The sequence below is a fragment of the Macaca nemestrina genome, chromosome 16, assembly GCF_043159975.1.
Source record: "Macaca nemestrina isolate mMacNem1 chromosome 16, mMacNem.hap1, whole genome shotgun sequence".
Classification (NCBI taxonomy): Eukaryota; Metazoa; Chordata; class Mammalia; order Primates; family Cercopithecidae; genus Macaca; species Macaca nemestrina.
This window is the reverse complement of record NC_092140.1, coordinates 94,276,129-94,289,244: the sequence shown is the minus strand read 5'-3', so window position 1 is coordinate 94,289,244 and position 13,116 is coordinate 94,276,129. Positions and strand designations below refer to the sequence as shown.

The window sequence follows — 13,116 nt, the reverse complement described above, 5'->3', positions numbered from 1 at the left end:
ACATTCATCTTCCAGTGTGGGACATGGACAGTGTAGTTAATGAGAACAATAAAAATAATATAGCTAAAATATGTTTTTCTTCATTTTTGAATTTATAATGTGAAGTTATTTTATTTTACTAAAAAATTAACATATATATTTCAGAGGGTCATATGGAGTTATTAAAGTCTTAACCCCAAATGAGAATTATTCTTTATTCACATAATCACTAATGATGGTGAATTTTCTTATGCTAACTAGAAACTTTAATATTCAAATTGCTTTAATTTGAATTTTGTATTTTCTTATTATTTTAACTCTTCTGGAAAATACTTCCAATTGAGTATTAGAATTCCTATAAATTGAATTTAAATGATTATCTGGTGAACACCTACTAAGTGCAAGGCACTATGCTAAAAGCTGTGCAGATGAGATTGAATCAGACAGCCCTTTTGCTCAAGGAAGTCATTGACTCCTAAGGTCTTCAGTAAAAAATGTTATAGAGCATGAATAAATCAGGATATCCTTTGACAGATGCAGTTGAAGGTATAACTATAATGCATGTTTTCCAGGCATGTCCTTATATTACTCTCAAGTACGAAAAGCTGTAGACAACATTTTAAGGCACCTTGATAAAGAAGTAGGAAGGTGTATGATGCTGACTAACGTACAGATGTTAAACAAAGAACCAGAAGACATGATCACGTGAGTACAGTAAAGACTAAGTTATCAATGAAAGATTAACCAGAAGACACAAGTCGAGAGTATTCTTATTTAATCTGTATTTTGTTTTCATCTTCTTAGAGTTCTAAAAAGTAGTAAAGATAGTTTAAAAAAAACTTTCACAGTATCTGATTAACTATAAAAATAAGGTCATATCTGTGATTGATCTATTTTATTTATATCTCAAATATCGCTAGGTCAGTAAGTTAGAAAATGAGGCCCATGACTCACTGGTCCATGTTTTTCAGAAATGGCATTTTGTTCCCAGGCACCATCACAACTCATGTGACATAGTGACATCCCAAATTTACAGACATTCCATCTATATACATCTCATGACAGTTCCTACTTCATAGTTTCTGTGCGACTGTATCACAGACTGCATCACAGAAAGCATTTTAAGAAAGCATTCATAGCTTCGAATGTATTCAAATCAAGTATTCTTATCCAAAATCTGAAGATCTAGATTTACAATTAGAACTTGCATTTGCTGTTTTTGTTTAACTATGGCAGGAACTAGGATTAGGTTATAATTCTATATTTTAAGAAAGTTTGGACTTTGTTGTTGGGCTATGAATTAAATTACATTTGATAGCTGTGGCATCATTTCCAAAAATATAATTAGGTAAATTTATTCTGTCATCCATCATATTCAACTGCAAATATAAGAACTAATCTGAAGATTGTTACCTATATAGAGAGGTTCATATTGTGGTGTGCATTTTTATTGTGATAGTAACATGTACTCATGATTAAAGCAAAGGCAAAAATGCAGAATTATTTTAAATATGTATTTAGTAGAATCTAAAGTTAAAATAAAAGCCTCCTTAGAGCCCCACGTGAAATCTGCCGCCATTTCTTGGCTCAGTGTGATTCCTTCCATTCCTTTCGTTGTGTCAATATAAATGTATGTGTATACATACCTCTTTTTTTCCATGGAAGTGGGATTATACAATGCATATTATCCTGCAGCTCGCCAGTTACTCGATTTAAATAGCATGAGATGATGTTGCTTTAGACTTTTCAACCAAAATAATAGCGGAATTTATATTGACCAAGATTAGTAACATTAAAAATATTATCCACAGTTCTAGTTCTTACCTCACAAATTGCCAGATTATCTATAAACTTTCTACCTCATTTTTCCATACTTCTTGCATATATTATAGCCATTTTCAATTTATAATGTAGAAGATAGAAGAAATGCATTAGGCCAGGCACAGTGGCTCACACCTGTAATCCCAGCACTTTGGGAGGCCAAGGCAGGCAGACCACTTGAGGTCAAGAGTTCAAGACCAGCCTGGCCAACATGGCGAAACCCCATCTTTACTAATAATACAAAAATTAGCCAGGTGTAGTGGTGCACACCTGTAATCCCAGCTACTCAGGAGGCTGAGGCAGGAGAATTGCTTGAACCCGGGAGGCGGAGATTGCAGTGAGCCAAGATTGGGCCACTGCATTCCAGCCTGGGTGACAATGAAACTGTTTCAAAAACAAACAAACAAAAAGAAATGCATAGAGTTGTTTCCTCAAAAAAAAAAAAAGAGCTTTAAAGGAAAACCATAATCAATAGGCATCATGAGATAGGTTCAGGACAAAAACAGCATATTCAAAATCATAAAAAGGTACATGTTTAAATGTAAACATTTTATTTATGTTTTAATCAATGTTTCAAACTTTTTCTTTTTCTTTTTTTTTTTTTTTGAGACAGAGTCTCGCTCTGTCGCCCGGGCTGGAGTGCAGTGGCCGGATCTCAGCTCACTGCAAGCTCCGCCTCCCGGGTTCACGCCATTCTGCTGCCTCAGTCTCCCGAGTAGCTGGGACTACAGGTGCCCGTCACCTCTCCCGGCTAGTTTTTTTGTATTTTTTTAGTAGAGACGGGGTTTCACCGTGTTCGCCAGGATGGTCTCGATCTCCTTACCTCGTGATCTGCCTGTCTCGGCCTCCCAAAGTGCTGGGATTACAGGCTTGAGCCACTGCGCCTGGCCGTTTCAAACTTTTTCTAAGATTTTTCTTTACTTTTTCCTATTCAAACATCTTAAGACCCCCAGATAGGGCTAGAAATATTTTTCGTGCTTGAATTCAAGGCAGATTCCTGAGTGGAAAATAACGCATTGCTTCATTTCTAAACAAAAAAAAAAAAAAAAAAGGAAGAAGAGAAATGTTAGGGAATCACATAAGCATTTAGGAGAAGAAGGTGGAGGCCCACACAACACTAATGGAACAGTTGCTGGAGTTGATATTTGAAGCTGGTCCACCACTTTCCCAGGCCCTACGTAGGGTAAGAACTTGAACACTGAACATTCTGTGTTGCTCAGTCTTTATTTCTTATCCCTTTTGTGCTTCATGCTAGTATGAAAAAAGAAAGAAAGAAAATAAGAAGTAAAGAAATAATAATTTTAATATCTGTTAATAAATTTTCTTAATTATGTTATTTTGGGGATTTATAAGCTTCCCATAAAAGGCCAGACAGCAAAGACTGCAGTAGTAAGAGGAGATCATGCAGCAATTAGTTTCTAATCTAGGCTTGTTTTATCATCTTGGAAGTCTGGCAGAGTTCGCCCTTACACTTCAGGCCAGGCAAGGTCATCCATTTTCCGACAGATATAAAAATAATCCCAGCTGTTAAAGACATCTGGTGAGCAAACTAGTAGAACTGTTTAAACTACTCACTGTGTTACAAATGAACAATTAGAAGAGATCTCTAGGCTCTAACACTGTACAGCTATTGAGAATATCATCTGAAAACGTTTCTTTCCTTGATTGATAGGAAAGCCTGTGCAACTGCTTCCTCTTCTCCAGGGTCCTCAACAGTTCATGCAAATGCCCTATGGATGACAAAAGTCATAAGGTTATTAAGAAAATAACCTTATGACTGCCCACAAAAGCAGATTATTTTGGAAGACAACATATTGTGTTTTATTTTTCATGTAAACAATTTTGTACTCAACAAACTTGTAAAAGCACATTAAAAGGTAGTGTTACAGAGCAAAATTGCTGTGTGATTATGATCTTTAGATTACAGAGAGGATTGATTCTGCTAGTTGCATTTCTATTCTGACTACAGTTACTGTTCCAAAAAGGAATTACTTTTATGCTACTTTGCATTTTCATTATTGTGCTTGTGTCCTGGGATCACATTAATTTGGTACTGATTCTATATTTATGCTCAGAAGACTAAGTCATCAGACTTTAGATATGCTATTACATATTGTCACTTGGGTCTTTTGAAAGATTTTGGTGGGTAGTTGAATTATTCCGTAAAGGTTATTGATAAAATAAGTGGTTAAAAATCAGTTAGCCGGGCGCGGTGGCTCACGCCTGTAATCCCAGTACTTTGGGAGGCCGAGATGGGCGGATCACGAGGTCAGGAGATCGAGACCATCCTGGCTAACACGGTGAAACCCCGTCTCTACTAAAAATACAAAAAAAAAAATTAGCCAGGCGTGGTGGCGGGCACCTGTAGTCCCAGCTACTCAGGAGGCTGAGGCAGGAGAATGGCGTGAACCCAGGAGGCGGAGGTTACAGTGAGCCGAGATTGCGCCACTGCACTCCAGCTAGGGAGACAGAGCAAGACTCCGTCTCAAAAAAAAAAAAAAAAAAAATCAAACAGTTACCTATTTAAACAACTAAAAATTGAAATAACACAAAATATATATTTCTCCTTCACATTTTCCAACAGAATACAGAAGGCATTAATTATCATTAAACAGTCATATTCTCAAGAAATTAATTAAAAATAGAGAAGGAAATCTCCATAGAGGTCAGGCCCATCAGTATCACTTTAAAAGTCAGAAATGGGTGCACAACTATATACATTTCAGAGTTTTACTTATTTTGAAAGATTTATTTTGGAAGCACTTAATTTTTTAAAAACAGGACAAAGGGCTCTAGGGGAGAAGCATAACTCATCAGGGAGAGAAGCTGCTAGATATCACAGTTACAAAAGGCACCATTCCATACACACACACACACACACACACACACACACACACACACATATATATATATTCCATTTTTAAATGCTGAATGTAGGAATGAATGAAATACATTTCTTCCTGTGGATGTACTTAGCCATTTCTGTGATTCTGGTGTTTTAAATGCAACTGGACTAGACCCAACCAAAGGGTAAACTCAAGGTAAAATACTATTGATATCAGCGTTTTTCTTTTCAGACATATACTTCTATCTTACATTTAATTACTTAAAGTTTTGTTAGAACTGGTCAGGCTACAAAGGGCATAAACATTTGAGAATAACATGGAGCTAACACCAGGCTGTGACTCAGAAGGCATGGATTCTAGTCTTTGTTCACGTACTTAATTCATTTTGTTTTCATTTTCACAGCTTTTTGACCTATTTTAAAATTTTGTCTTCTAATTCTAGGGGTGAGAGAAAGCCCAAAATAGATCTTTTCAGGACCTGTGTTGCTGCTATTCCTCGACTGCTTCCTGATGGGATGTCAAAACTTGAACTTATTGACTTGCTGGCTAGGTAGGTGAGAACATTGTTTGACCAAAATTAATTTCAATCCTTTGTCATGACTCCTGAAAAAAAAAATAGAATGGTAGTTTACAATGGACAAATATTTACCAAATGAGGTACTGTGTATGGGCAGGAAAAAACACATTTTTAAAAACTATTTTTCCCATGTTCAAGGGGTTTAAAATCCAACTTAGAAGCAAATACATAAGCACGTAAGGTCGTTAACAACCCTAACCTGTGTTGTGCAAACTAATGGCACAAAAAATGTATGATACATGATTCATGGGTAAGAGATTACTGTGGACTGGGGAAGGCAACAAATAACTCTTGAGAGAAGGTGGAATTTGAACTTCCCTTGAAGGGAAGGTAGAGTTCAAAAAGGTAAAGGCAGAGACATGAGCAAAGGCACAGAGGTAGAACCAGGAAATGAAATGAGTATGGCCAAAAAAGAGTTCATTCGGAGTCTGATACCCAATCTGAGGCCCACAGACCCCCAGGGGGACAAGAATGCAGGTGGTCAATATCCTAAACTAGTTTCAGTATAGTGCTTCAGAAAACTGCCCAAAATCATATTTATCACCCTCCCAATGCACAATCCAATGAGAACCTAAAATTTATTTTTTTTGAGTGAAATTATCTTATTATAGTTTAGTAAGCTTAGTTATCTCACATTGATCTGGAGCTCCAGTTGACAGTTATGCATGTCTTTAATTTAAAAATCAAAAGTGACATAACCTAAGTGCAATTTGGAAAGCAAAATTATTAGACACATGGTATGCATGGAATGAGGAAGAACAAAAGTCATCATTGGTTTGGGGGGAGAAAAGAGAAAATAGTTTACAAACCCAATGATGAAAGGAAACGGAAATAAGATTGAAGAGGTAGATTTTCAGCTAATCTTAAGTACTTGTTGAGGCATTTGGACTGATGAAGTTTTAAGCTGGGGAACAAGATGACAAAAAATGTCAATTTAGGCTCTATAATCTGATTATGGTAGAATAAAAGAAAAGTCTGGAGAAGGATAACAAATATTCATGCTGACTGAATGAATGATGCATTACACATAGCCTAGTTTACTCACACTCTCTGACCTTCTGAGAGCACCTTTCCCATCAATATTCAAATAAATAACCCAAGCTCCCACCCCACCTGGCTGCACATAATCTGGTGGCCTCCTGAGGCTCTGAGTGTCCCCACGGAGCCCCACATCTCCTGGTTATTGTGGTCATAGTCCTCTGTTACGTGGGCAGCCAGCTTGGCCCCTCTGTTGATTACCTCTTGCTGTCTAGTAATAACTTTTAGAACCTACTGCCCTTTCCTAGTCTTTAATTTGCATTTGGACATAGCCACTCCCTTCCTCCTTCCTGACACCACTAGCACAAGAACAGTGCTGGATGTGAAGGCTTCCTGAAGGTCTGTTACCTTCAAAACCATGATTTCAAGCCGGTGCTCTCTGACCACAGCCTTCCACCCTCTGGCTGCCAATGTCACCCACTGGATCCTTCTTCCTTCCAGTCCACACTTAGGGTGTACCTTTTGAGACCTAGCAACCAGAATATGAGCAAAGAGCACATTCCCTGGAAGCAGGAAAGCAAAGGGAAACAGGAAAAAGTAAGCCTGGATCCAAAAGGGCTTTCCAGTTCAGGGCAAGGGGAAGACCTGTGGAGGAACAAAGAGTGGGTTTCCAAAGAATAATGAACAGGATGATTTAGGGGCTGGGGGAAGCTGAGGGAAAGAGAGACTAAGACTGGAAGGGTCATCCATGCTAATACTGAGTCACCCGGGATGAGGGCAGAGACTGAGAATAGAGAAAAGCTGTGAGACAAGGGCTAGAGCTACCGAAAACATAAAGGAGAACCTGTCCGTTTGCTGTGGACAGCATTGGAGGGGGCGGCATGATCAGGAGATGTGTATTTCCCCAGAGCACAGGTGGCTGAGCGAAAAGGCCCCCTCCACGGCCGCATGACCATCTGGAGAAAGGGGGCTACCGTCAACAGACATGGAGGAAGCAGGACAAGAGAATCGGAAGAAAACAATCCTCTAAAAACCTGAACTTCATTTCCCTACATTCCTTTGCCATTTTACTACCTGCATGATCTGGACAAATTATTTAACCCTCAAGCCTGTCCTTTTCCCTTGGTAAAATTTTGGTGAAATTGGAATGAGACTGCCTACCTCTTAGGACTGTTGAGAGGGCTAGATGACAAGATGTGTGGTTAGAGAGAGGAGGCGTCTGCAGGGAAAAAGTTTTCAGTTAAATTGAAGTAGAAGGAAAGTTCACGTTATTCAATAGAAGTCTATGGTGATTATATACACCGAGGCCTTTGAAGTACCAAGTGTTTTGAACAGCATGAAGTGTTCTCTTTCTGGTAAAGTCTCTAATGCTATTTTGCCATAAGTCTGAGTGGGAGGCTCCTACCTCTGGAATCACGTTGACAGCCCAATCCAGTGAAGCCCAAACCCCCAGACCATGGTGCCAGGCGTGTTGGGAGGGAATTCTGTCAGATGTGGTTGGAATGCTAGTGCTATTTATGGTGCGTCCTGTTTATTATTAGTTACATTCTTACCAAGCCCAAAGCAATGGGTGCTGTTTTTTGTTTTGTTTTGTTTTGTTTTTCTTTTTCTTTTTTTTTTTTCCTGAGGGAACAGAACAAATAAATATTCCTGAGAGTTTAAGTCTTAGGGAGAAATCAAGAAAGTGCCTGGTTTATATGCGAAATCCATGAAGGGACCTTTTTAATAAGCTTCAAAAGAAGCCAGAGGCTGTTCTCCTCGGGGGGAAGGATAACTAGAGTTAGCGACCTGCACATAGAGTCCTATTAACCTGTGAGAAAATGAGCCTCTTCAGATCTCCTCGAGAGGGTCAGAGGACAAAAGTGAAGTAATTCAATAGCAATAAATGTGGGTTTCGAGTGCCACACAAGAAGTCTTCAGTCACTTTATACCCTCACAGTCCAGTTGCCTTCAGATTCAGTTGACCTGAGATAATACATGGTCTAGTCAGAGAGGGGTAAGACCTGTTATTTCTGACACTTCACAGTCACATCCGTGGTACTTTTTTTTAACTTAAAAACTTGTTTTATTTTTTTCATAATTGGTAAAATAAGGGCAGTGTTCATGCAGGTTGTCCGTCCCTCCCAGCTCAGTTCCCTGTAAGGAGTTTCAACTGTATGTCCCACACAACTGCTCTCAGGCCCTTGCTGCCCTTTAAGTAATGGCTGAATATCACAGACACTCACACCTCAGACATGCATTAGTATGTTGCACATGACAACAGTGTATATAACGAAGCTGGAAAACTGCCTTCTTCAAGCTACTAGATTTCTTACTTTACATGTATTGCTCAGCCAGCTCATAATAGCCAAGTGTGAGAACCTTTCCATGTGGCTCCATGGAAGCTTCACAGGCCCTCCTGACATCGTGGTAAGACCCATGGGGGTGCTTCCTTCCCATCCTCTGCAGAGCCTGACCTGCGCAGCTGTCGGGATCCCTGAGGATTCTCCAGACAGAAAGGGGAGCTGTCTCACCTTGGCAGCCGCCATCTTTTTCTCTCACTCTCCTCTCCTAGATGTTTCCTGCTGTGTCATTTGACCACAAGAGGGAGCTTTCGCTAGCAGTCCACAGGCTCCTGTCCTTGTCACTTCCTGCAGTACCTTGCATGCACCAAGGACTTGCTGTTCAGTATTCACCCTCCTCTTTCAAAGCTCTTAGCAAATGTTAGTTTATCATTTTCAGATATCTTCACATTCAAAGAACATACACCGTGCTATACAATGCCTTTCATATACATTATGTTAGATAAGCTGGGCACATGTTCATTCTTATTTTTAGATAAGGACATTGAATTTCAGAAGGGTAAATCTATTTCCCAAATTTATAGAATTTTCCAAATGTCATTGGTTTTATGCAAAATAATAAACACGTTTTGTGTGGTGTTTCCTTATTATTTGTAGAAACTTCTGAGATAATGCATACACAGATTCCACAGTCTTCTGGGGTATCTAAAAATTATTAAACATTTATTCTGCTTTCCCTTTTCCACATATGCCTGTGTTGTGGAAAGTGGTTAGTTGTTTGGAGTAGCTGAAAGAGAACTCGTCTCAATTGTATATATTGCCTCAATAATTCCCTTAGTCATATTTCTGTATTTTAGTTGAGGTGTAGTTCAAACCACTGTAAATAGATGGGAGTTCATTCTTTAATAGCCTCAAAGAAGAAATTTCCACCCCTTCTGGTGAACTGCCCTGGTGGTGAATAGTCCACCTCTCTCAAGCTCCTTCTTTTGGAAATCCTTGTCTGCTGGGCTTCACTTTCAGTGTTTCTTCCTCCACTGCCCTTGGTGACATTGTGGGGCACTTCTTCCTAATAAGCTTTTGCTTATCTTGCCTAGTTCAAAGGAGGATGTTTCTCCTAATTTGTCTTTTCTTCTGGATATGGTTTGTGAATTTGAAATCACCCCCTTTTCTTTCTTGCATCTCTGTAAAAAACATTATTAAAAGCTACTGAGGTGATTCCATCAGAATCCGAAGCTCAGCTTATGCAAGTGTTTTCCGTTAAAAGTCATATTTCTGATGTGACCAACCAAGAAGGCAGCTTTGTTCTATTTTTTCCCCATTTTATGACATGTCCTGACTTGTTCAGTAGCACCCTTGTCTGAGCAGCACGTGCCCTTGTGATCACACCACTCACTTGTTCTCCATCACTGCAGACAGGGCCCAGGACCACTGGCAGTGGCACAGGTGGCCTGTGCAGAATACAGCTGTGCATTCGCTTTCTGACATGAGCAGTGAGAATCACACCAGGCCTGCTTAGTGCTCCTGATCCCAGCTGCCTGGGAGGGGCAGCTGCAATTGGTATTGGCAACACTGGTTTCTTTTATTGTAGGCTTCTGAGAACCAAATCACCTTCTCAGAAATTTAGCCTTAGTTCCCCAAGCTAGCCAGATATCTTCACAAGTTGCTTTCTCTTAAAGTCTCTCTGTTCTCTCTTAATTGCTGCCACCAAACTTTCTCAAAGGACAGTTTTTAAAATTATAACTGCACCTGTTTAGTTTGCAGTTGAGACCTGTTCTTTCTTTCCTGGTCTAGTTTCTCTATCAAGATGGCCCAGTTGGGGGAACTGCTGTCTCTCACACTCATCCTTGCTAGAGAAGGAGATCTAATAGGATTTATAAATCCGTAAGCCAGCTCCACGCTGCTTTCCTGGGTAGTCAGAATGTCTGGACATCTTTCTTATTTAACTCCAAGCCTTCTTTTCCCTTTTAGATAGCTGTTTTTGTATTTTTGTTTTTTTCCTGCTTTATAATGTAAAATCCCATGTGTTTCACAAGATCTTGATTATCTGGTCAAAATCTAATAAAAGTAAAAATGAGGAAGAACTGAGTGGAAGAGATGGCAACTGTATCTGACAGGCAGCGCTCTGCTTATACGCTTCAAGGGACAGGACACAGGGAGGGAGCCTTGTCGTTTTCACAGCTTCTTCCCCTTACTCCTCACCTGCTACCCACAGACTTGTCTTGATAGGTGATTTCCTCTCAGTCTCAGTTCTGTGGCAGTCTGGGCCTTTTTCTTCTACAAACATTCCACTTTTATAACCAGCTGAGCCTTCTATCCCAGAAGCCCTTTCCCCTTCCTGGTCTTCATCCTCCAGGAATATTTTTAAGCCTTTCACTGGTAGAGTAGGTAAATACTGTCATTTTAAGAGACATGACCACCAGGAATAGCAAGGACTACACTGCCTTGGGGCTCCAAGAGTCCTGAAAATGATCCTGCATTGTGTGTTTGAAGTTAAAACAGATTCTAGATTGCAGATTGTGCGTGAGAGCAAAGTTAGATGAAGAGTAGAATCGATGTCATTTGGAAAGCTGAAAGTTTTTCTTTACTTAAAAGCCTTTACTTAAAGGCTTCATGAAAATAGACCGTGACATGGCTTTCGTCCTTGGTTCTTGCCTGGTTTCATGATTATATTGGTTTGCTAGGGCTGCCATAACAAACTGTCAAAAAATGAGTGGCCTAAACACCAAAAATTTATTCTCTCACAGTTCTGGAGGCTAGAGGTCCAAGATCAGGGTGTCAGCAGGGTTGTGTCCTGCTCAAGACTATGAGAGGGACTCTGCTCCAAGCCTGTCACCTGGCTTCTGGTAGTTTGCTGGCACTCTTTGGCATCCCTTGGCTTGTAGAAGCATCACCCTGATGTCTGCCTTTATCTTCATATGGCATTATCCACATGTGTTTGTCTGTCTACAAAAGTGCGCTTCTTATAAGGACAGCAGTCATATTGGATTAGGGGCCCACAACCTCTTCTTAACTTAGCTAGTTACATCTGCAATGACCTCATTTCCAAATAAGGTCACATTCTAAGGTACTGGGAGTTAGGACTTCAACATATGAATTTTGTGGGAGACACAAAATTGTGACCACTGTCATTACTATCAGTTAACATTTATGTAGTGTCTGCAGTTCCTGGTTACTAAACTATTACCTGTCCTAAAAATGGTGGCTTGTTATCTGTGGAAGCTTATTTTCTAAGACCTTCAGGACCATAGACAGGTCTAAATATAGTAAATTAGAATAATAAACGTAAGATGGGGAAATGACTTCAAGTGCTTTTCATAAACTAGTGTTTTCAAACCATGGACTGCAGAGATGACTCAGCTGCTTGGCCAGTGAATGAGTGTATTCTCCCCAAATGGGTGGGCTTCCGGCCGTTTACCCCCAGCTTTAACCAGAGTGACTCAGGTTTTATGTATCTATATATTGAAGTTTGTATTAGAATTCTCCAGAGAGAAACAGAAACAATAAGATGTATATAGAGAGAAAGAGATTTATTGTAAGGAATTGGCTCATGTAGTTATGGAGACTGGCAGGTCCAAAATCTTCATGGGGGGCCAGCAAGCTGGAGATGCAGGAGAGCCAGTGCTGCCATTCTCGTCTGAAGGCCGGCAGGCTGGAGATTCAGAAGAGCCAAGTTTCCAGTTTGAATCCAAACGCAATCTGCTGTAGAACCAGGAAGAACCAATGTTGCAGATGAAGTCTAAAGGCGGTAGAATTCTCTCTTGCTCAGGGGAGTCCAGTCTTTTGTTCTAGTCAGGCCTGCAGCTGGTCAAATGAGGCCCACCCACATGAGGTGGGGAAATTGCTTTCCTCAGAGTCCACTGATTCAAATGTTAATCTCATCCAAAAACATCCAGAATAATGTCAGCCAAATATCTGGGCACCGAGGTCCAGCCAAGTTGACACATAAAATTCACCACCACAGAGCTCTACATAAACTCTGTTGGAAAAAAAAATAGATCTGTTGCTGAATGCACTATAAAGAAAGTTTGAAAATTCCTGTTTCAGACAATTCTAGATTGGAAGCCCAGGTTAAAGGCTTCTCATTCTTTTTTCAGCAACTACTTAAGAACTGTAGATTTAATTGTATAAGACGTCCCTGAAAAATTAGCTTAGCTCTTCCTTCTCAGGGTCTGTTTAGAACTTTGCATGCTTCTGAGACAGAAAATATATTCCCTGACTCAGTGTAAATCTGTGAACTAAAGAACTTTTTACCTAGTTTATATTGTCAGACTGGACCAACTGGTGTACTTTAAGCTTTAGAAAATAAGGCAAGAGTTTGCTTATCTTATCAGGCTTTTGAAATGCTGTCTATTTGAGAGTGATAACTAGGGTGACTTGTGCCAGGCTTGTTTTGTGGGAAGTATTTTGGATTAAAGATTAGAAGTCCTAGATTGAATTCCTGGCTCTTCCCTTTGTTAATTTTGAGCAGATTCATTAACCACTCTGGGCTGCAACGTTGTCTTCTATTTGCCCTGGGTATGGAGCCTCCATTGACTCAGCCATGTTCTTCTCTGACACTGAACACCTGCAGGCTACTGAGTCCTGGAAACTCTATCTTTTCAGTGTCTTTGGCCTCCATCTGCCCTTACCCTAC

The 13,116-nt window shown here is 39.9% G+C and overlaps 1 protein-coding gene across 4 annotated transcripts in view; it reads left to right on the top strand.

Annotated features, from left to right (window-relative positions):
* Positions 1-13,116, top strand: part of LOC105485988 (FRY microtubule binding protein) — a 268,427-nt gene that overhangs the window by 125,541 nt on the left and 129,770 nt on the right. For all 4 annotated transcript variants that reach the window (XM_011748629.3, XM_071081656.1, XM_071081657.1 and 1 more), the window contains 2 exons: positions 552-684; positions 5,089-5,196. In XM_011748629.3, coding sequence (XP_011746931.1) covers positions 552-684; positions 5,089-5,196 — 241 coding nt within the window. The remainder of the gene's footprint in view (positions 1-551; positions 685-5,088; positions 5,197-13,116) is intronic.